Source organism: Propithecus coquereli, unplaced genomic scaffold (assembly GCF_000956105.1).
Source record: "Propithecus coquereli isolate 6110/MARCELLA unplaced genomic scaffold, Pcoq_1.0 Scaffold2, whole genome shotgun sequence".
Lineage (NCBI taxonomy): Eukaryota > Metazoa > Chordata > Mammalia > Primates > Indriidae > Propithecus > Propithecus coquereli.
The window spans coordinates 4,716,011-4,738,610 of record NW_012144966.1 but is presented as its reverse complement, the minus strand read 5'-3'; the positions used below and the strand labels follow the sequence as shown (position 1 = coordinate 4,738,610).

Genomic DNA, 22,600 nt, shown 5'->3' with positions numbered 1-22,600 from the left:
CGGGGTCTCGCTCTTGCTCAGGCTGGCTTCGAACTCCTGAGCTCAAACAATCCGCCTGCCTCCGCCTCCCAGAGAGCTAGGATTATAGGCATGAGCCACCGCGCCCAGCCAACACATTTGTTTTTTAGTCACTTTTGTGTTATTGAATCCATGTTAATTTCTTTTTTCTTTTTTGGTAGCCATCCATTTTTCTGGGAACATGTTCATTTCTTGATGCAAAGGGAAAATCTTTTATTATTCTAAATACATGCATACATCATTTTCTTATGCTTTACTTTATTGCCCTTCACAGATACTGTTTTTTCTTTTTTTAATTGTTGTTTTAACAAATTGAAGGTTTGTGGCAACCCTGTGTCCACCAAGGCTATGGGTGCCATTTTTTAAATAGTGTTCACTTTGGGTCTCTATGTCACATTTTGGTAATTCTTGTAAAATTTCAAACTTTTAAATTATTATTATATCTGTTATGGTGATCTGTGATCAGTGATCTTTGATGATACTATTGTAATTGTTTTGGGGTGCCATGAACTATACCCATATAAGAAGACATTGAACTTAGTCGATAAATGTGTATGTTCTGACTGTTCCATCAACTGGCTGCTGCCCTGTCTCTCTTCCTTTCTCTTGGGCCACTTTATTCCTTGAGGCTCAACAATATTGAAATTAGACCAATTAATAACCCTACAATGGTCTCTAAGTATTCAAGTGAAAGGAAGAGTTGCACATCTCTTGCTTTAAATCAAAAACTAGAAATAATTAAGCTTAGTGAGAAAGGCATGTCAAAAGCTGAGATAGGCCGAAAGCAAGGCCTCCTGTGTCAAAGAGCTAGCCAAGTTGTGAATGCAAAGGAAAAACTCTTGAAGGAAATTAAAAGTGCTATTCTAGTAAACATAGGAATAACAAAGCAAAACAGCCTTATTGCTAGTATAAAGAAAGTTTTATTGCTATAGATAGAAGGTCAAATCAGCCACAACATTCTGTTAAATCCAGAGCAAGGCCCAAACTCTCTTCAGTTCTATAAAGGCTGACAGAGGTGAGAAAGCTGCAGAAGAGAAGATTGAGGCTAGCAGAGGTTGGTTCATGAGGTTTAAGGAAGAAGGTGTCTCTGTATCATAACAATACAAGGTAAAGCAGCAGGTGCTGATGGAAAAGCTGCAGCATTATTTAGATCCCACCAAGATCATTGATTAAGATGGCTACGCTAAACACTAGGTTTTCAATGTGGAACAAAGAGCATTCTATTAGAAAAAGATGCCATTGAAGATTTTCATAGCTAAAGAGGAAAAGTCTGTGCTTGGCTTCAAAGCTTCAAAGGCTGACTCTTGTTAGGGGCTAATGCAGCTGGTGACTTTTAAGTTGAAGTCAGTGCTCATTTACCATTCTGAAAAATCCTAAGGCCCTTGAGAGTTATGCTAAATCTACTCTGCCTGTGCCCTAGAAATGGGAACAACAAAGCCTGGATTGCAGCACATCTGTTTACAGCATGATTTACTGAATATTTTAAGCCCACTGTGGAGCCCTACTGCTCAGAGAAGAAGATTCCTTTCAAAATATTAGTGCTCATTGAAAATGCACCTTGGCACCAAAGAGCTCTGATGATGTACAAGATAAATGTTGTTTTCATGCCTGCTAATACAACATTCGTTCTGCAGCCCATGGATCAAGGAATAATTTTGACTTTCAAGTCTATTATTCCAAATAAATACATTTTGTAAAGCTGTAGTTATCATAGTGATTCTTGTGATGGATCTGGGCAAAGTAAATTGAAAACCTTCTGGAAAGGATTCACCATTCTAGAGGCCATTTAAAAACGTGTGCTTCAGGGGAAGAAGAGGTAAAAATATCCACATTAACAGCAATCTAATTGCTGTTAATGAAGCAGGTGATTCCAAGCAGGTGATTCCTCCTTCTTGCCCAGGCCCTAGAGGTCATTCCTTGTATCCTGATCCAGAACTGTGGGACCAGCGCCATCCGTCTGCTTACCTCCCTTCAGGGCAAGCATACCCAAGAGAACAATGAGACCTGGGGTGTAAATGGTGAGACAGGTACTTTGGTGGACCTGAAAGAGCTAGGCATACGGGAGCCATTGGCTGTGAAGCTGCAGACATATAAGACTGCAGTGGAGATGGCAGTTCTGCTGCTGTGGATTGATGACATTGTCTCAGGCCACAAAAAGAAGGGCAATGACCAGAGCCGGCAAGGTGGGGCTCCTGATGCTGGCCAGGAATAAGTGCTGGGCTAGGTGACTTCCATGCACAAAACCAGCAAAGTCTCCCCCTTTCCTCAACCAGAGTGCCAGGAACACTGTGGACGTCTTTGTTTGGAAGGGATCAGGTTGAGGGGCAACCCCAGTCCCTTTCTGTCCCAGCTCAGTTTTTAAAAAGCACTGACATGTAATTCTTCTCTATTGTAAGGTTTCCATTTAGTTTGCTTCCCATGATTAAATCTAAGTCATTTGAGAGAGGAAAAAAAAAAAACAAACCTCTAGGGCCTGTGCAATGAGGAAGGTGATTCCAGCCCTTATGGATGACTTTGAGGGGATCAAGACTTCAGTGGAAGAAGTAACTGTAGATGTAAAGGAAATAGCATAGAACTAAAATTAGAAGTACAGCCTGAGGATGTGACAGAATTGCTGCAATCTTTGTGATAAAACTTGAATGGATGAGTAGTTGCTTCTTATGGATGAACAAAGAAGGTGTTATTGGCCTCTGAGTGGAGGTTTATCCAAGTTCTTGGTGATGGTTGGGAAAAGAATTTTGTAAGCCATGTTAAGTGACAGCTTTTATTGAAAGTAAAAATATACTCTCAGGAAAGAGAGTGGATAGACTGGAAAGAGAGCAGCTGCATTGGGAGGAAGTGGTTTTAGATCTTTTGTAGTTTTACTAATCCATGGGAGGAATATTCAAAGGCAAGGTGTTGGCTTTTACTAATAATTTGAGTAGTACTTAGAGTTGGGTTCCCTCCCATTTTCGTACTTTATGTGGTTGTTTTGGAATGGTCATGATGATTTCAAGGGTGGAGAAATTTTAAAAGTTCAATGTAAATGATATTGTAATTAGCCAAAATTCATTTAACGTGGCTGAGATAGCTGACAAGTCATTGAAGCTAGTTCTTTCCTGCAATTATCAGCCCCTCTAGTTAGCTTCTGCTTAAGAGTTTTTGTTTGTTTGTTTTTACTGGTGGCACCCAATCTTCAAGCCCATGCAGCCAGTCCCAGCTCTTTCTCCTAGTCTTCTATTCTAACAAAAGCAGTTTCTTGAGATGTAGTCTACTCATGGTGAAGATGCAATGAACACTGTTGAAAGGACAACAAAGGATTTAGAATGTTCCATAAACTTAGTTGATAAAGCAGCAGTATGGTTTGAGAGGATTGACTCCAATTTTGATAGAAGTTCTATTAGGTAAAATGCTGTCAAATAGCATCCCATGCTATAGAGAAATCTTTTGTGAAAAGAAGAGGCAATTGATGTGGCAAACTTCATTGTTGTCTTATTTTAAGAGATTGCCACAGCTGCCCCAGCCTTCAGCATCCACCATCCTGATCATTTGTCAGCTATCAACATCAACAGGACCCTCCACCAGCAACAAGATTATGAATAGTTGAAGGTTCAGATGATCATTACCATTTTTTAGCAATAAAGTACTTTTTAATTAATGTATATACATTTTTTAAAGACATAATGTTATTGTATAATTAACAGACTACAAAATAGTTTAAACATAACTTTTTTTTTTTTTTTTTTTGAGACAGTCTCACTCTGTTGCCCTGGCTAGAGTGCCGTGGCGTCAGCCTAGCTCACAGCAACCTCAAACTCCTGGGCTCAGGCAATCCTACTGCCTCAGCCTCCCAAGTAGCTGGGACTACAGACATGCGCCACCATGCCCGGCTAATTTTTCCTATATAGATTTTTAGTTGTCCAAATAATTTCTTTCTGTTTTTAGTAGAGACGGGATCTCGCTCTTGCTCAGGCTGGTCTCAAACTCGTGACCTTGAGCGATCCACCCGCCTCAGCCTCCCAGAGTGCTACGATTACAGGCGTGAGCCACCGTACCTGGCCTTAAACATAACTTTTATATGCACTGGGAAACCAAAAATTATGTGTGACTTACTTTATTTTGATATTTGTTTTATTGCAGTGGTCTTGAACTGAACCTGCAATATCTCCCGTGCGTGCTTATATGGTTATGCAGTGAGAATTATTGGAAGCTTTGCTTGGCTGTTCCATTTATTTTTCCATCCCAATACAGGAATATGCAAACAATAAATCCAAATGTTGAGTAATAAATGTTTTTGCTAATAAGCAAATACAGATAGGTGGTTTAAGTAGAGACAGCACATACCCAATCAAGTTCTGTTTTATGAACAAAAGAAAGCCATAAAAAGTTGAAATCAAGAATTTCATGTAATAACACATTAACTGCCATGTGAGTTGTTTTTAACTCATGATATTTTGAGCCCAGGACCTCATAAAGCAAAACCTGGGCAAAACCCTGCAGTTGGTGTGTGAAAATCTTACTTGTTGATATTGCTACAATTAATATTGGCAGTTTAATTAAAAAATATGGACTAAACAAATAGAAGTCAATAAATTTTGTTTTTCAATTTATGTTTACCTTTAAATTACACTTAAGCCTGACTAGGCAAGAAAAACACTTTACGCTTATGAAATATTTTTCAAGTTTTCACATTACTTTTTACATTACTAATTTTCAAGTTTTTATTTTGCTTTTTTATTAAAAAACACACAAAACAATAAAAACCCAAATTTTTCATTAAATTAGAAAGGATCATTTTGTTTTTGAAGTTTTTGTTCTATTTTTTAAATAAAACACTGTGGCCCCAAGGAAAATATATTTTTCTAGTGTGGCAGTCAGTGTGTTAAAACAGTGGTTCCCAACCATTTTGGCACCAGGGACCTGTTTAATGGAAGGCAATTTTTCCACCCTCCCAGGGGTGGGGGCGTGGGAAGCTGAGCTCAGGCTGTGATGCAAGCGATCAGGAAGGGAGTGGCTGTAAATACACAGGAAGCTTCACCAGTTCGCCTCCTGCTGTTACTAAGTTTCGTGGAAGACAATTACAGGCCATGGACAGGCGCTTGGGGACCACAGTATTAAAAGATTAGAGGACTCCACAAATAGAGTCCTGACTTTATAGTTTGATGCTTTGAAATTCTTATGTATTTGTGTATTTGTGAAGTAAAGAGAAAGCAATTTGAAGAGACCAGTTTTAGATCACCTGCGTGTGTATTTAAGAAATTAAAATCTGACTTTTCAAACCATTGAGAATAGAAGAACATGTTTCCTAGATGTCTTTGCAAAGCCCTTTTCAAGAAGATGGCTCCTTTGGTGGAAGAGCAACAGTATTACATTCTAAAAGGATGTGGACACAGGAAAATGTGACTCATTGGGGCTATTATTATCATAATGTACCACAGTGTTGTATGTCATGCAGAGAGTAGCAGAAGGTATTTTTGAATTTGGATATATAGAGAATATTTTATACTTGTGCTTTCTAATCCGTTGTCACAATTAATACACAGAGGCATATGATTTTTTAAAATATTAGTACAATACGAATATCAGATTACAGTGTTAAGAATATTTGCCTTGTCTTTTTCATTTTAATAACTTATTTAATCTATATCTAAAATATTATCATTTAACATGTAATGAATATAAAACATTGATATTTTATATTTTCTTTTTATACCAAGTCTTATAAATCTATTATGTATTTTATACTTACAGCACATTTCAGTTTTGACTAGTCACATTTCAAATGTCCATTAGCCACATGTGGCTAGTGGATAGTGTATTTGACAGTGCACATCTAGACTTTCAGCAGGATACTGTGTCATAACTTCAGAAACACACACACCATACTCACATATTCATGTATGTTAAAGTAAAACCTTCAGCTAGGCATGATGGCTGACGCCTATAATCTCAACACTTTAGGAGTCCAAGGCAAGAGGATTGCTTGAGGCCAGGAGTTCAAAACCACCTTGGGAAACATAGAGCCCATCTCTACAAAAAAAAAAAAAATAAATAAATTAGCCAGTCATAGTGGTGCACGCCTGTAGTCCCAGCTATTTGGGAGGCTGAGGTGGGAGGATTGCCTGCGCTCAAGAGTTTGAAGCTGCAGTTAGCTGTGATCATGCCACTGTACTCCACCTTGGGCAATAGAGTGGGACCTTGTTTCTAAAAACAAAACAAAAAGTTAAACTTCATGAATGAAGAAAGGAATACTCTGATTAATTGAATCCTTAAAATTCACCAGTAGTTGTTTTTTTTCCTAATACATATCAGTCATCTTCCTTTTTCTGCTTAGGTGTCATTTAGCAAAAATTATCCTTAAAAGTTAATTTTTGTGGTATTCTGTTTGTTTTGTTCACTGTCTTATTCCTAAGCACCCCTTCCAAGAGGTCTAAAAGAGAGGAAAGTACCTGCAAATGCCTTCCCCTGATTTGCCTAGATCCAATCTGATCTCACAATCTCAGAAATTATTTTGTTCCTCATTGTAGAACTTTCAGTATTAAGACTGTCATTGTTTGGGGTCAGAATACTTAATTCCTGCTTCAGACAACCTTTCAAATAGATCTTGTGTTGCTTTTCCTCATTCTTTTGCTTCTAGGAAAATATTGTCTTTCAATTATTATATATTCTTCACAGCGATTATGATTAAATTTGTATTTGAACATGAGAATGTAGGTCATACTCAAAACTAATCACACTAATATGTAGAAATCATAGCTACTGAGGAAAATTCTTAATTTTTTGGTATGCATTCATTTGTTTAGACATTGCCTTTTTTTTGGAAGTAGATCTAATTTTAGACATCTCATGAATCTTTTTAAGACATTTTGCTTATGTAGGATTCAGTCATTTGGGAAATATTAAGTTCTTTCCATATAGCAGACATTCAGCAATAGATAAATAAGATAGGTATGTCTCTGTCCTCAAGGAAAATGGTCACTAAAGCCATTTGTCATCAATATGGTCACCATCCATACTGACATAAGAGTTATTGGAATAGTTGTTTACCATTTCTATTTGTCAGTATGTTAAAGCTCACTTAAATTTCTAGTGTAATGTAAAAGTTAGTTACAGTGTGTTCTGGATATAGTTATATATTTGGAAAAGGGCTTTTGCCAAACATTTTGGCTAGTTGTCTTTTATATTTTGGTCTGTTTGACTACAGCTATAATGGATGAACTTAATGTGCGAGTAAGTAAGTTGTTGGGCAGAGTAGGAATAATATGTATAGAAAAACCATTCATTGGTATTAAGAATACTGAATACTTTTTAAAATAAAGCCTTGAGCCTTGTCTTGAATATTTTGTTTCATTTTTGATACTTCTTCTGTGGCATAGTATATTTTAATACTTTCAGGATTTGGTAGAAAGTTTTTGTTTATATGGGTATTATGGATTTACTCAATTTACCAATTTGCTATAGAATTTAGAGCAGTTCATATTACATTGGATGATTTCAGTAACCTTTGAGGAAGTTTTCAAAGTTTTGCTTTTGGTGTTACAGTATTACAGTAGAGGATTTAAACATTTCATGTGTTTGGCATTTTAGAACTTAAGTAATTTTTAATTAAATACTCAAATGCCTGAGTTTTAATTTTGTGTACTTAACTCTGTATTGGCTAACAAAATGGTTTATGACTCCTACTTTACGTAATGAAATTTAACAATTGAGAGAGTTGGCATGGGTGTGTGTGGAAAGTATGCAGATGAAAATTTCTTTTTATTTTTAATTGACATTAAAATTTGTATATATTGTGTACAAGATGATGTTTTGAAATATATGTCATAGAATGGCTCAATCTAGCTAATTAACATACATAGTATCTAAGTAACTTACCATTTTTTGTGGAGAGGACACTTAAAATCTGTTCTCTTATTGATTTCTAAAATACAGTACATTATTATTTGCTATAGTCACTGTGCTGTACAATAGATCTTTTGAATTTATTCTTCCTATTTAACTCAAATTTTGTATCCTTTGCCTAACATCTCCTCAACCTCCTAACCCTGAGAGATGAAACTTTCTTATGACTTACCTCTTTATTGTCTGGCAAACTCATCCTTTGAATATGTATGACATTGAGTATCTAATACATTCCACGGAATCTGATATATGAAACATACATAGAATATAAGGTAATATGAATGTACTCTATAAATTGTAGAATAATGTATAATGTTAAGGCCTTGTTACTCATAAGGATCAGCTACAGGACGTGCTTCAGAGAGATAAAGAAGGTTATAGTGTGTTCAAAAATCCTTTGTATTCTTTTTTTTTTTTTTTTGAGACAAGAGTCTCACTGTGTTGCCCGGACTAGAGTGCTGTGGCGTCATCTTAGCTCACAGCAACCTCAAACTACTGGGCTCAAGCAATCCTTCTGCCTCAGCCTCCCGAGTAGCTGGGACTACAGGCCTGAGCCACCATGCCCGGCTAATTTTTTCTGTGTATTTTTAGTTGTCCGATTAATCTCTTTGTATTTTTTTTAGTAGAGACGGGGTCTCGCTCTTGCTCAGGCTGGTTTTGAACTCCTGAGCTCAAACAATCCGCCCGCCTCGGCCTCTCATAGAGCTAGGATTACAGGCGTGAGCCACCACGCCCGGCCCCTTTGTATTCTTTGAATCTGCTAATTTTTTTTTTTTTTTTTACAAACTCAAATTCAAGTTTATATGGTGAGTGCTTTCAAAGGATTTAAAGCGTACAGCTTTTTCTCATTTATATAACAGATGAATTCTGTCTGTTTGTGTACAGCAAAGGGTTAGAAACTGAATAAACTTATTTATGATATCAGAAATATGCTATTTTAGAAATGTACTCCATAGAATTTACTTCATTGCTCCTACCACTGATTCCTCACATAAGCAAAGTACAGGTCTTGTTCCTTGAAACTGCTTTTGAACTAGTACTTTAAATGGAAAACTAGGTAGAAACATAGCAATATCAGGAACAAAGCCTATATACTCAGTCTTATTTAAGATAAGAATTGGATGCATGACAGAAAATTTATCATTTTCTTTATCCTTGGAGTGGTGAGAGGGAAAGCAAGCAGAGGTGGGGTTATGGCTACACTATTTAAGGAAGACCCAAACAGGAAGACAATGAATCTTCACAGTTGCAACTTCACAATATGTAACTGTGGATATCTCATCTATTTTATAATTCATGCTAGATCAAAAAGTCAGGTTCCCTTCTATGTGTATCAGTTTTCAAATCTTACTCTCTTCAAAATACAAAGACAAATACTACAAGATAAACTCTAACTGCAATAGGTATTTCCTAAGTAGACAGTTGAATCTGCTAATTTTTGACCTTAAGAAAATACCAAGGGATTTGGAGGAAATGTTATTTTCATACATGTCTGGTGGTTATATAAGTTGGTATGTTGATTTTGGAAGGAATTTTAGCAGGATGTAATAAATTTGAAAGTATATCTACCTTACCACCCATTTTTTCCATTTCTTACTATATACACTACAGCAGGGGTCAGCAAACTTTTGTCCAAAGAGTCAAATAGAAATGTTTTAGGCTTGTGGGCCAAGTGGCAAAATTGAGGACATTATGTAGGTACTTAATAAGAGCAAAAAAGTTTCTACAAATTCCGAGTTTACGATATTCAGAAATGTATTACAGTTATTGAGTACGTTTTTTTGGTAAGATGCTTTTACTAATGAGAAGAAAGGAATTCTTTTTTTCAGATAACAGTTCACCTCATTGAGGTTCCAACTTAGTGTTTCCATCATCACATTGATTACAAATGTTCATGTGTAAAATTATTGTTAGCTTGTAGGCTATTCCAAACTAGGCAGCGTGTGGGATTTGGCTTGTGGACAGTAGTTTGCTTTTGCCCTATGTTTTCTTCTGAAAGGTTCGTTGTTTAGAAATTAACTTAAACAAGGAGGTGAAAGACTTATACAGTAAGAACTACAAAACTTTGCTGAAAGAAATTAAAACATACATAAATGGAAACACATTTCATATTCATGGATTAATAGACTTAACATTGTCAAAATGTCTATACTATCCAAAGCAATCTACATATTCAGTGCAATCCCTATCAAAATCCCAATGATTTTTTTTGCAGAAATAGACAAACTCATCCTAAAATTCATATGGAATCTCAAGGGACCCTAAATAGCCAAAACAATCTGGAAAAAGAAGAACAAAACTGAAAGACTCACACTTTCTGATTTCACAACTTACTACAAATCTACAGTAATCAAAATAGTGTAGTACTGGTATAAAAACAGACATATAGACCAATGGAATAGAATAGGGAGCCCAGAAATAAGCCCACATCTATATGGCCAAATTATTTTTGACAAGAGTTTCAAGACCATTCATCGGGAAAGGACAGTCTTTCTAGCAAATGGTGCTGGGAAAACTGGATGTCCACATGCAAAAGAATGAAGGTGGACCCTTACCTAACACCACATACAAAAATTAACTCAAAATGGATCAGAGAGCTAAATGTGAGATGTAAAAAAAATATTTCATTCCTTTTTATGTCTGAATTATAATATTCTGTTGCATGGATGAACTACATTTTATTTATCCATTCATCTGTTGATAGACATTTGAGTTGTTTCCACTTTTTGGCTATTTTGAATAATAAAGCTGTGAATATTGATGCCTAAGTCTTTATGTGAAGACAGGTTTTCATTTCTCTTGGGTATATACACTCAGGTGTGGAATTGTGTGGCCATATGTTAACTCTGTTTTTTAGGAATTGCCAGACTTTTTTATGTTAAAATGATTGTAGTGTTTTGAGGTTTCCTATTTCTCTACATCCTCACTAACACTTGTTATTGTCTTTCTGATTTTAGCAACTTTAGTTGTTGTGAAGTGGTATCTCACTGTGGATTTGATTTGTATTTCCATAATGACTAATGATATTGAGCATTTTTTTTCATGGGTTCATGGTCATTTGTATATCTTCTTTGGATGAATTTCTGTTCAATTCTTTTGCCCATTTTAAAATTGAGTTGTTTTTTTATTCTTAAGTTGTAAGCACTTTTTATATATTCTGAAGGATTTCTTTTCTTTTTTAAGACTGAGTCTTGCTCTGTTTCTGGGCTAGAGTGCTGTAGTGTCAGCCTAGCTCACAGCAACCTCAAACTTCTGGGCTCACGCAATCCTCCTGCCTCAGCCCCCCAGGTAGCTGGGACTACAGGGGTGCACCACCACGCCTGGCTAATTTTTTCTATTTTCGGTAGAGATGGGGTGTCTCTCTTGTTCAGGCTGGTCTTGAACTCCTGATCTCAAGTGATCCTCCTACCTTGGCCTCCCAGAGTGCTAGGATTGTAGGTGTGAGCCACTGCACCTGGCTGTATTTATGTCTTGAACAATTTAGATGACAGCATGACAGTACTTCTATTTTTAAAATTCTAGGTGGAAAAATCACTGGTAATTATTTATATTTTTACTCTTTTAAATCATTAGGGAAAAAAATCAAGAGAAAATATTTCTTAATTTTTTTCCACAGGAGAAGAACATAAGTACAGTATTAGTTTCAGTCCAGAATTTTCTTTTGTTTCAGGGGGTACATGAATAGAAACTAGATTGAGGGGGTTCAAGAAGTGAGAAGGTAATGAAAAAATTGTAGCAAACTCTAGGCTACTTGTTCAAGATATTTGCTATTGAAAGGAGAGAAATGTAATTTTATTGATGGTTGAAGGAGGGGAGAGATGGTGGTGAGACTGTTTATATTTCTTTAAGTGTAAGTGGAGAATCAACCATTCCTTTTTAGGAGAAGGGAAGAAGGAAATGGAGGGAGAAAGGAAGGCCAGGTAAAACAGTGGGCTAATAGATGAGCTAAATCAAATGAAATATTATACTGCTGTCCAGCAATCTGTAATTTTTTTTTTCTTATTTCAGGGTATTATGAGGGTACAAACATTATGATTACATTTTATGTCTTTGCCTCACCCAAGCGAGTGTTAGAGGCGTGCCCTTCCCCTCTACAATGCTCCCCATGTCCTTTAGTTGCAGGTTTACCCCTTGCCCATTCTCCTAATCCCTGGAGACTATTACTGCCATGTGAGCACCCTAGTGTTCAACAGTTAGTACCAATTTGATGGTGAGTACAAGTGGAGCCCATTCTTCCTATCTTGTGATACCTCACTTCGGATAATGGGCTCAAGTTCAATCCAGGAAAATATAAGAGGTGCTAGATCACTGCCGTTGCTTATAATTGAGTAATATTCCATTATATACATATACCAAATTTTAATAATCCATTCATGAATTGACGGGCATTTGGGTTGTTTCCACATCCTTGCAATAGTGAATTGTGCTGCCATAAACATTTGGGTGCAGATGACTTTATCATAGAATGTCTTTTGCTGTTTTGGGTAGATAACTAATAGTGCTATTGCTGGGTCGAATGATATTTCTATTCTTAGCTCTTCGAGGTATCTCCAAATTCTTTTCCACAGAGGTTGCACTAATTTGCAGTCCCACCAGCAGTGTAAGAGTGTTCCTGTCTCTCCACATCCTTGCCAGCATTTGTTATTTTGGGATTTTTTGATAGAGGCCAATCTCACTGGGGTTAGGTGATATCTCATTGTGGTTTTGATTTGTATTTCTCTAATGATTAGAGATGTTGAGCATTTTTTTATATATTTGCTGGCCATTATTCTGTCTTCTTTTGAAAAGTCTGTTCATTTCCTTTGCCCATTTGTTGATGGGGTTGTTTGATTTTTTGGGGTTCTAGATAGATTCTGGTTATCAGCCCTTTATCAGATGTGTAGAGAGCAAATATTTTCTCCCATTCTGTAGGCTGTCTATTTGCTCTAATGATAGTTTCCTTGGCTGTGCAAAAGCTTTTTAATTTGATCAGATCCCATATATTTATTTTTGTTGCTGCAGCGATTGCTTTGGGGGTCTTCTTCAAGAATTCCTTGCCTAGGCCGATGTTTGAAAGGGTCTTCCCAACATCTTATTTTAAAATTCTTAAGGTTTCATGCGTTAGGTTTAAGTTTGTTATCCATCTTGAATTGATTTTTGTAAGAGGTGAGAGGTAGGGATCCAGTTTCATTCTTCTGCATGTAGCTATCCAGTTTTCCCAGCACTATTTATTGAAAAGAGATTCTTTTCCCCAGTGTATGTTTTTGTCAGCTTTGTCAAAGATTAGATTACCATATGTGGATGGTTTTATCTCTGGATTCTCAGTCCTGTTCCAGACGTCAATGTCTCTGTTCTTGTGCCAGTACCATGCTGTTTTAGTGACTATAGCCTGGTAGTACAGCTTGAAGCCTGGTAGACTGATAACTCCCAGGTTGTTCTTTTTACTTAAGATTGCTTTGGCTATACGAGGTCTTTTCTGGTTCCATACAGAGCGTAGAATTATTTTTTCCAGATCTGTGAAGAATGATGATGGGATTTTGATAGGGATTGCATTAATTCTGTAGATCACTTTAGGTAGTATGGACATTTTAACGATATTGATTCTACCAATCCATGAGCAAGGTAGGTTTTTCCATCTGTTTACATCTTCTACAATTTCTTTTTTTAGTGTTTCGTAGTTCTCCTTGTATAAGTCTGTCGCATGTTTCGTTAAATATATTCCTAGATATTTAATTTTCTTTGAGGGTATTGTAAAATGTATTGTGTTTTTGATTTGAATTTCGGCTTGACTGTTACTGGCGTATATGAATGCCACAGATTTGTGTGTATTGATTTTGTATCCTGAGACTTCAGGAATATGTAATTTTGAAGACATCCCTAATCCTTGTTGGATTTCATTTTTCCAATATGTAAGATGAGATGATTGAGTTAAATAATCTCTAAGCATTTTTATTTCTAAAATTCAGTGGTTAGTTCTGATTCCATCCTTTTCCCCTAAAGGCTTTTTTTTTTTTTAATAACATGTTCATTATTGTGCAGCACAATTCTGGTTATAATTACTTTCTTCAGTTTTTGTGTGTTCCAATGTATTATATTATATATATATATATATAATACAATAATATATATTATTATGTACAGATCAACTTTTGACGTAAGGTAGTGCTTTATTATTTGTCCCTTTAATGAGGGACAAATCTTTAGGATGCTGGTTATAGTGTTATACACTATATCTGATAATGGCAGCAACATAGAAGTGATTTGTTTTATATCACACTTATGTATTTTTATTGTCATTTACAGTTAGTGTATGCTTTTTATTTTTTGTCTTTTTAAAGTTGCAAATCCCAACTTAACATACTAATTTTTGGTCAAAACTTACAGAAGTAAGTTGTTTTATAATATTTCTAAATCCATTACAATTTTTTCTATTTGAGATGTTAATTCAGGAACATTTGTTGTAAAATTTAAAAATATTGGTCATGTATTTATTTTTATCATTTGCTAATTGGGCTCTTTTTAAAAGGTAGAAATACATGTTTAATGTTTCATTTAATGAGATGTGTAAGTCCTCTCGTTCAAGTTTACAGTTTTCTTCAGCTAAAACTTCTGTTGGTAGTTACAAGTACTGCTTCATACATTTTAACTGCTTCAGACTGTTAGTTTGCAGTATTCAGCACTTTTATTCCATTTCCAAGTATGTGATCTATCCTTTGTGAAAGCAACTTCAATTCACACTGTGCTGGTTCTCCTTTTCCTAGATTAAGTATTTACAGTCTTGGTCAAGGGATGTTGACAAATTATTAGGTTATATAGATATTATAAATTTGCATATCTAATTGTTATAATTTAGAAGAAAGACTTTAAAATTTATTTTCAAATAGTTGTTTTTGATTTTGTAGATGATCGGATAATATGACTCTTTAAACGTAATAATTTGGCAATTTATTTCTTTGTCCATTAGGCCCTCTTTCATTGTAATTTTTACCTACTTGAATATTTCCTTAGAAACATCTCTGTACCACATGAAAATATAATAAAAACTTTATAATTTTATAGAATAGTATGCAGTTTCCCTAAAGCCCTTTGCAATTGTACAGATAACCAGCAGGGGATCTCCTCTACACCCAGTTTCCTTCTGAGTATAGTTAATGATAGTGTCTGGGATTATAATGTTGGGGCATTTAATGGAAAATTAGAAAGTGACTTTGAAAGAATTCTTAGTTGAACATAACTAATATGATGTGATAAAATATTACCCTTATTCATAACTCTAGACATAGTTGGGGGTTAGGCGTTGTTTTAATAATTGTGTTTTAGATTGTCATGTTAATAATTACAAATTTCAGAACCCTTTGAATATAGGCCTTATGAGAAAATATGAAATGCTGAAATTGTACAGTGCCTAGCACAGTTCTTTGCATACATTATTGCTCAGAACAGGTCTTCAAAAAGAATGAATGTGAAATACCTTAATTTTTAAGTTATGATTTTAAGTAATTATTTCAATGTTAGAAAAATGCCCTTTTCTTCTCAATTCTACACCTCTTGCCAATTGGTTAATAGCAGGACCTATAGGCATTAATGGTGCATCATTTTTATTTTCCTTCATAGTAATTAGGTAGATAGGTCCTTTAAAATGGAGTTTTCTCTGAAAATGTAATTCTTAATAATGTCTTATTTCCAAAACATTATTTTGTTCACTGAAAACTGGTTTTAGAAGAAAGAATTTGACATTGTCAGTTTGATGAATGTTGGGAGCGTAATAGCTTTTCGAAACCATTTGGGAGTAGCCTAATACTTTTTAAGAAATTGATCATTATTTTCTGTTCATTTAATAGTATTTTGTTTTGAAAATTAGTTATGAAGAAATTTTAAACATTTCAGTTTAGAACTTAACAGTTAATATTTATTAATCCTAGAGATAAAGAAGTCAATTTTATAAACTCAAGGAATGAAAATAATAAGTAAAGATAAATTGTTGGGGTTAAACTGCTTTTGCATGTTACCGAAAAACAGTAACTCTTTGTTTTGTATCACTGTGTGTCAGTGTTTCCAGTGTGAGATGTTTATCTTTTATCGTATTAGAGCAGAAATATCATCAGTTCTCTATAATGTTTTATGTAAAATGTGATATTATGTTGTTTGTTTCTATTATGACAAATATAGTGTCCAGGAATTTTGGGGATTGCTTATAAAAATATTTTAATATGAACTGTTCATTTGAAGTGTTAAACACATGAAGAATAGTTTATGCTGTATACCAAATTTCCTGGGGTATAAAATCTCAGCCCTACAACTATTTTCACAAAAGAAAGGAAGTAACATTTCAGGGTATTTTTGGATATCCTTTTTGTGTGTGCATAATGAAAGTTAGAGGCAAAATATATTTTTAAGATTGTTCTTATAGTTAATGTCCTTGTATTCATAGAATATTAACACTAATTTATTAAATTAATAATTTACAATGTAAACAATACAGTCAGTTTATATTTATGGAAAAATATGTACATATGGCAGACAATAAGACATTGTAAGAGGATGATGTATAGAAATAGACTGTGAAGCTTAAAAAATTGGTCAAAAAAGCAATGATCTTTCAGACATGTGAAGTAAATACTGCATGTTTAAATCTCTTAATTTTGACTTAATGGCAAATTGAATAAATGAAAATGTTGATTGGCAAGTGGAAGAAGACTTTGGAACATATTATATTTAGTGTGTAGCTGTTGGACAGCAAATTGAAACTGACATATTTCATTCTGTGCTTATTAAAACTTTGTCTCTGTGAACATTTGGATCTTTTCTTTTTGTTTCAGGTATTTGGTTTCCAGGCAGGACTTACGTCTTTGGATTGTAGCAGATCTTACTGCTTACCTGTACCGATTATTCCCTCCTTCAGCACTGCTCTTTATGGTAAACTTCTGAAACTCCCCACTTGCTGGTAAGTCTTATGTGTTCAAATGTGGTTTATGTTAATTTTCATTTATTTAACGTAGGAGGGAAAAAAACCAAATGTATGGCTTATGCCCATGTATTAGTTTTATATAAAACCTTAGAAGAATGTCTGAAGTTGTACTATCTTTTACTGAGAAACTAAAAATCTCCTTTAAGTGGCTGAAATATGCTAGGTAGTTCATACTATCTTTTGTGATAGTAATAGCTGTTTTGGGGGTAATAATTGTTAATTCACATTGGAGGTATAATAAAATATTGCTGCCCCAGACTGTAATAGGAATTATAAGGGCAAGTTTTATTTATTTATTCATTCATTCATTTATGAGAGCTGATATAAAGATTAAAAAGAGTTGATAATTAATATCAGGGCCAAGGTATTTATCTATTAAATAATTTTCATATGTATTCATAGCCACTGACAAAAGTATATTGATTACATAGACTATATTTGACACATCTAGTAGCTACTTTTTGGAAGAAATTGATTTTAGCCCTTATTTTAATTTAGGATTGGGTTGCTTTATTTGGAGGTCACATTTCCTTAAGTACAAAGAGATTCATAGAAAGAAAGCCTATGGTTTACTAATTATACATTTTTAGTTGAAAGAAATGCTTTTAATATATTAAAGAAATAATTGTATAAATATATAAAATAGTATTTAAATATGTGAAATAATTTTTAATGAAATATTTCTACAGTTTACAATTTGAATTATTTGGAATATGTCTTCTGTATTCTTATCCTAATTAGTAAGCTTATTTTTACAGGATATGTTTTCCATTATTTTATTAAAAGTGATATAACTTTCGGAAAATGGATATTAATTTTTTTGTCTGAAATATTTCAGTAGCTGAAAATTTGTTCCTTCAATACCATATAACTTTTAAAACGAAATTAGTAAAGTAAATGCTCGCATTTCAAGGAATTTGCATATCGATCCAGAAAATTAAAAAAAAATATTATACTAATGTCTTGGAACCAATTCCTCTATAAAATCAAACAATGGAGATGGATGTAACTTTTTATTTGCATATATATGGCATGTTGCATTTGAACCAAGTTTTATATTCTAACATATTAAGAATTACCATGGGTTATGTTACTATGTCACAGTTGATATGTCCCATATTAATTTTAGTAGGTATTTGTGAACACTATTTATTATCTCAGTTATGTGCTGATTAATTTATCATTTATAAGATCAAAATAATTTTATTATAAACAGTGCCATTTACTATAGAAAATTCTTAATTTCTTTAATAAAAGCCAAAATTTTCAAAATGAATAATAGGCTTTATATGAATTGAATCAAATATTTGAATAAGTGAGATTTATTTTAAGGATATGTAGGGCTTACTCGGAATATTGTCAAATGTGGTTTAAAATATGCAGACGTCTGCAAAAAAATATTCCAATTAAACACTAAAAGCATGAGGTCATAGAATGCTAATATGTATTTGGATGTGTTTTGCTTCTTTATAGGTAAGAGTGCTTCTGCATTATTGCAGTGATATTTTTGCTATGTCTTACAGAAGTACATTGATTAGAAATAGCTTCTTGAAATCATTTTTCTTAATAAATAGAAAATAAATTATCTTTAATGTAATTACTATATTCTAAGCAACTCTAATTTGAAAATAATAAAGATAAAACTCAATACATTGAGATATAGCTTAGTTAAATGTAGTTTGAAGTTAATAAAGTACCAGATAAAATACTTCATATGGTGATTGAGTTAAATCAAAATCAGTTTGAAGACTGAAAGTTTATTAACTCATGCAGTGAGTGAGGATTATTTTGGTAAGACATCCTGGTCGTATCATTAAATGTTAACTCTGTTTGCAATTATGGTTTCTCCCTTCCTCAAATTATATACGCTCTTTCATTTGAATTTTAAAATTTCTCATTTCAGAGTTTTTTTAAAGCATATATATGATGCTATGTATGTATTTCATTCAATAATGAGAAAAACATTTTTACTACAGGTCACAGTTTTTGAAACAAAGACCTTTATATAGCCCATTGTAAAAAAATTTTTGGTAGAAAGAAATTAATTGGACAACTAAAAAATATATAGAGAAATTAGCCGGGCATGGTGGCGCATGCCTGTAGTCCCAGCTACTCGGGAGGCTGAGGCAGGAGGATCGCTTGAGCCCAGGAGTTTGAGGTTGCTGTGAGCTAGGCTGACGCCACGGCACTCACTCTAGCCCGGGCAAAAGAATGAGACTCTGTCTCAAAAAAAAAAAAAATTTGGCAGCTTTTGAGCTAGTAATGAAAATCTAGAGTTTATGTAAATTAGCAAAATAGTTTATACTTTTTATTTAAAATTATTTCTAAGTTGAACTATTATGACATTTCAAACTAATGAAGTTTACTTTAGTCAGATTTGCTATTTTTTTTAAAAATATGTGGTTTAAGATTGAAAATAAATTATTTTTCTCCCATTTAAAATTTCCTATTAATATATTGAGCCCCAATGAGTAAACTGTTAGTAAAATTTTTAGAACTTATTTTTAAAAAAGTTTTGATTATATTTTATTAATATTTTTCATTCTATACTACATAGTTTCTAAGCATATAAAAATAAACTTTTCAAAAAATTTTTTTGCTCGCTGTTAAATGTCAAGTTAACGTTTTGTTCTGGTTAGTCTCTTAGAAGAGGACTGAAATGTGTAGGATATGGTGGAAAAGACACAGTGACCAATAATATTTAATGACAGAAATCTCGGGCAATTAATTTAAATTTGGATTTACCCCCTTTTAAAATAGGAGGGCTTTTAAAGGTCACTAAAGAGTTGGTTATGGGCAGTAAGTGTCATAACCTTGTTGCCAGTAGTAGAATTAAGTCTTAGCCTTCTATATATAACAGTTTTAAACATTTCTACAGCAGTAGTGCATTTGGGTTTCCAGATAACTTTCTTGGACTTGAGTTTTATTTTTTCAACAGAGCAGCAGTAATAAATTTTCAACTTTATTTTTAGAATTTTGATTGAAATAATATATATAGAAAAGTACATATATTATGGATGTACAGCTTGAGGTATTTCATAACTGAACTGAGCCTTTGGTAACCAGCTCAAAGATTAAGAAACAGAACATTATCAGTATCCCAAAGGCCTGACTTATTCTCCCTCTTTCAAGGTTAATTACTGTCCTGATTTCTGAAAACATAGATTAGTTTTATCTGTTCTGGGACTCAATATAAGTGGAATCATAAGATATATATTTCTTTTTGACTGTTTTTTCTCACTCAAAATAATGTTTGTGACATTCATCCAAACTGTAGAATGTAGTTTTTAGATCATTTACTTTTGTCGCTGTACAGTATTCTATTACTGAACATTGATGATTTACACATTCTCGATCTGTAATTTTAATTTAAAAATAAATTCCTGAAGGTTGTATCAACTTCTTTTTTATTCCTTAGCCATTTTCCCTTTTTCTTAAGAAGTTTCAATTGTATTAGGGGAGATTAGATGTCATTCATTAAATATTTTTCACCTACCTATATTATGATACACTTTGCTATGTGTTGGGGTTGGGGAAAGAATACAATAGAATACGAAGAGTGTAAAAGATCTCCTTCCTTCCCTGACCATGAAAACTTAGTCTAGTGGGAAAGACACATATGAAAACGGTTATCTTTAAATTCCAAAACTAACTCTTACGAAGTATGTCCTATAAGTTTAAAGAAAGCAGGAAATTTCCCTGGGACATCAGGGATAGCTTACAAGAAGAGGTCCTGTTAGAAATGGGCTTTAATGGCTGAATCAGATGTTCATGTATCACTGGATACAGTGAGGAGGAATTTGGAAAGTTACTTTGAGCTTAGACTTGTACATGAATAAGGATGTCTAAGCTTAGCAGTGGATCAAAAAAAGGGAAAGAAAAAAAGAAAAAAAACCAGATAAACCAGTTAATCAAATATTCATTAGTCCCATTTCTGCCTGATCAGATTTGTTAAACTCCAACCTTAATATAGTCTTAGATTTACTTTCTCCTATAATTGAGGGTTCAGAAATGTGATTTTATTTATAGAGAGGTATATGTAATACATTTTGGAAGTTCACAGTATAATAAGAGTACCTTGGCTTATAAAGTCATGGAGAACATGAATTTTTAAGCAGGTTATTGAAGAATGAGTAGAATCTGAAAGAGAATACTGTACTTTTTTTATACAGTCCTAGGTACCTAGTTTTATAAAATTTTCATAACAACCCTATGAGGTCAGATGATATTCCCTCTTATAAACTAAAATTCAGAGAAGTTAAATAAGTTGTCCAAAGTCACATAGTGGCTGGTGAAGGATTTTCATGGAGGATTATCTGATTCCAAAGTCTTTGATCCCTTTTTTACTTGAAGGAGTGAAGATGTACGTTAACTTTTGTTAATCAGCTTTGAAGACCCAATATGCTTCTTGCTTATATACAGCAAAAATGGATTTTCAAAGATTGACAAGCTAGTTATGATAGTACAGATAATAAATCTGAACTTTGCTAGTGTCAGTTAATAATATATGGATATTATTGTAATGCTGATCTTATATAATTGTGGATATTAGCATTGGATATAATCTTAGACATTATCTCAATTACTGAGTCTTTATGACACACTTTTGATTTGTAGTCATCTATCTATCTACTTCATGGACATTTTATTCAAAGGATGTTAGCTACTTTGTGAGGTATTATTGAGCAGGTCTAAATTTCTTTTATTGAATCAAAATCTGCTTTTATGTGAAGTTCATACATGGATTTCTGCCTAAGAATAATGTTTCTTCTCTCTTATAATTGTTGCCTATGTGTATCTTGAGCCATTTTCATTCTCAGAGGAATGTGTGAAAACCCATATTTCTTTTCCAGATTGAGGAATCCCTTTAAGTACCTGTTCCTTACTTAGCACAGTGCCACATAGCTTGGTTTTAAATAGTGAAGTTTTTGAACTGTTCATTTGTAGGAGGAAAATGGTTCTGTGGAATATATCTTTGAGTTTTGTTTTAATTGAAAGACACAGTACTTGGTGTGCTGGTAGGCTGAGGATACTGATGTAGTATCTGAAGAACAGATAAGGCAGACACTGGTCCTTTTGCTTCCGTGGTACTGAAACTGAAGCAATTATTTTCTGCCACTGCTCAGAATGATACAAGGGTGAATTTTTTCAGCTTTAATGGAAGCTGGGACCTTCAAATCTAAAAAATACCAATAATAATTATTTGCAACATAGAGAATAAGTAGTCCCTTAGGGCTTAAAATGATGTTTGCTCAACTGCCCTGTTCTTAATAATACCACAATTTAAGGCCTCAAGAACCAATAGTTGGGTGTTTTTAAAGTACCTGGAGATAGATCTTTTATCCCTTTGTTTCTATAACTGTGTTTATTTTCATCTGTCTGCTTTTCGATTAATATTCTCTTTAACTGAATGTCTTAAAACTACTAAGACTAAACTGGGATGTTAATTCTCTTATCTCCATCTGGGTGGTATTAGACTGATTTTCAACATTGGTTCTCCTGTTATCTAAGTTGGACTTTTATGGAATATTTGTCACTGAAAAGAAACATTGACATCATCAGTTACAATCTTCTCATTTCAAAAATGAGAAAACTAAATCTCAGAGAGGTCAAATTACTTACTTAAGAGCACACAGTTAATTACTATCAGTGCCTCAATTTGATCCTCTCTTTCTTGATTCAAGGCTCATTCAAGTGTACCATTTTGCTTTAAAAATTACTACTACTAATATTTTTATTGTGGTAAAATATACG

The 22,600-nt window shown here is 33.8% G+C and overlaps 1 protein-coding gene across 1 annotated transcript in view; it reads left to right on the top strand.

Annotated features, from left to right (window-relative positions):
- VPS13B (vacuolar protein sorting 13 homolog B (yeast)) overlaps positions 1-22,600 on the top strand; it is a 933,283-nt gene that overhangs the window by 115,799 nt on the left and 794,884 nt on the right. The window contains exon 16 of the mRNA XM_012643529.1: positions 16,698-16,822. Coding sequence (XP_012498983.1) covers positions 16,698-16,822 — 125 coding nt within the window. The remainder of the gene's footprint in view (positions 1-16,697; positions 16,823-22,600) is intronic.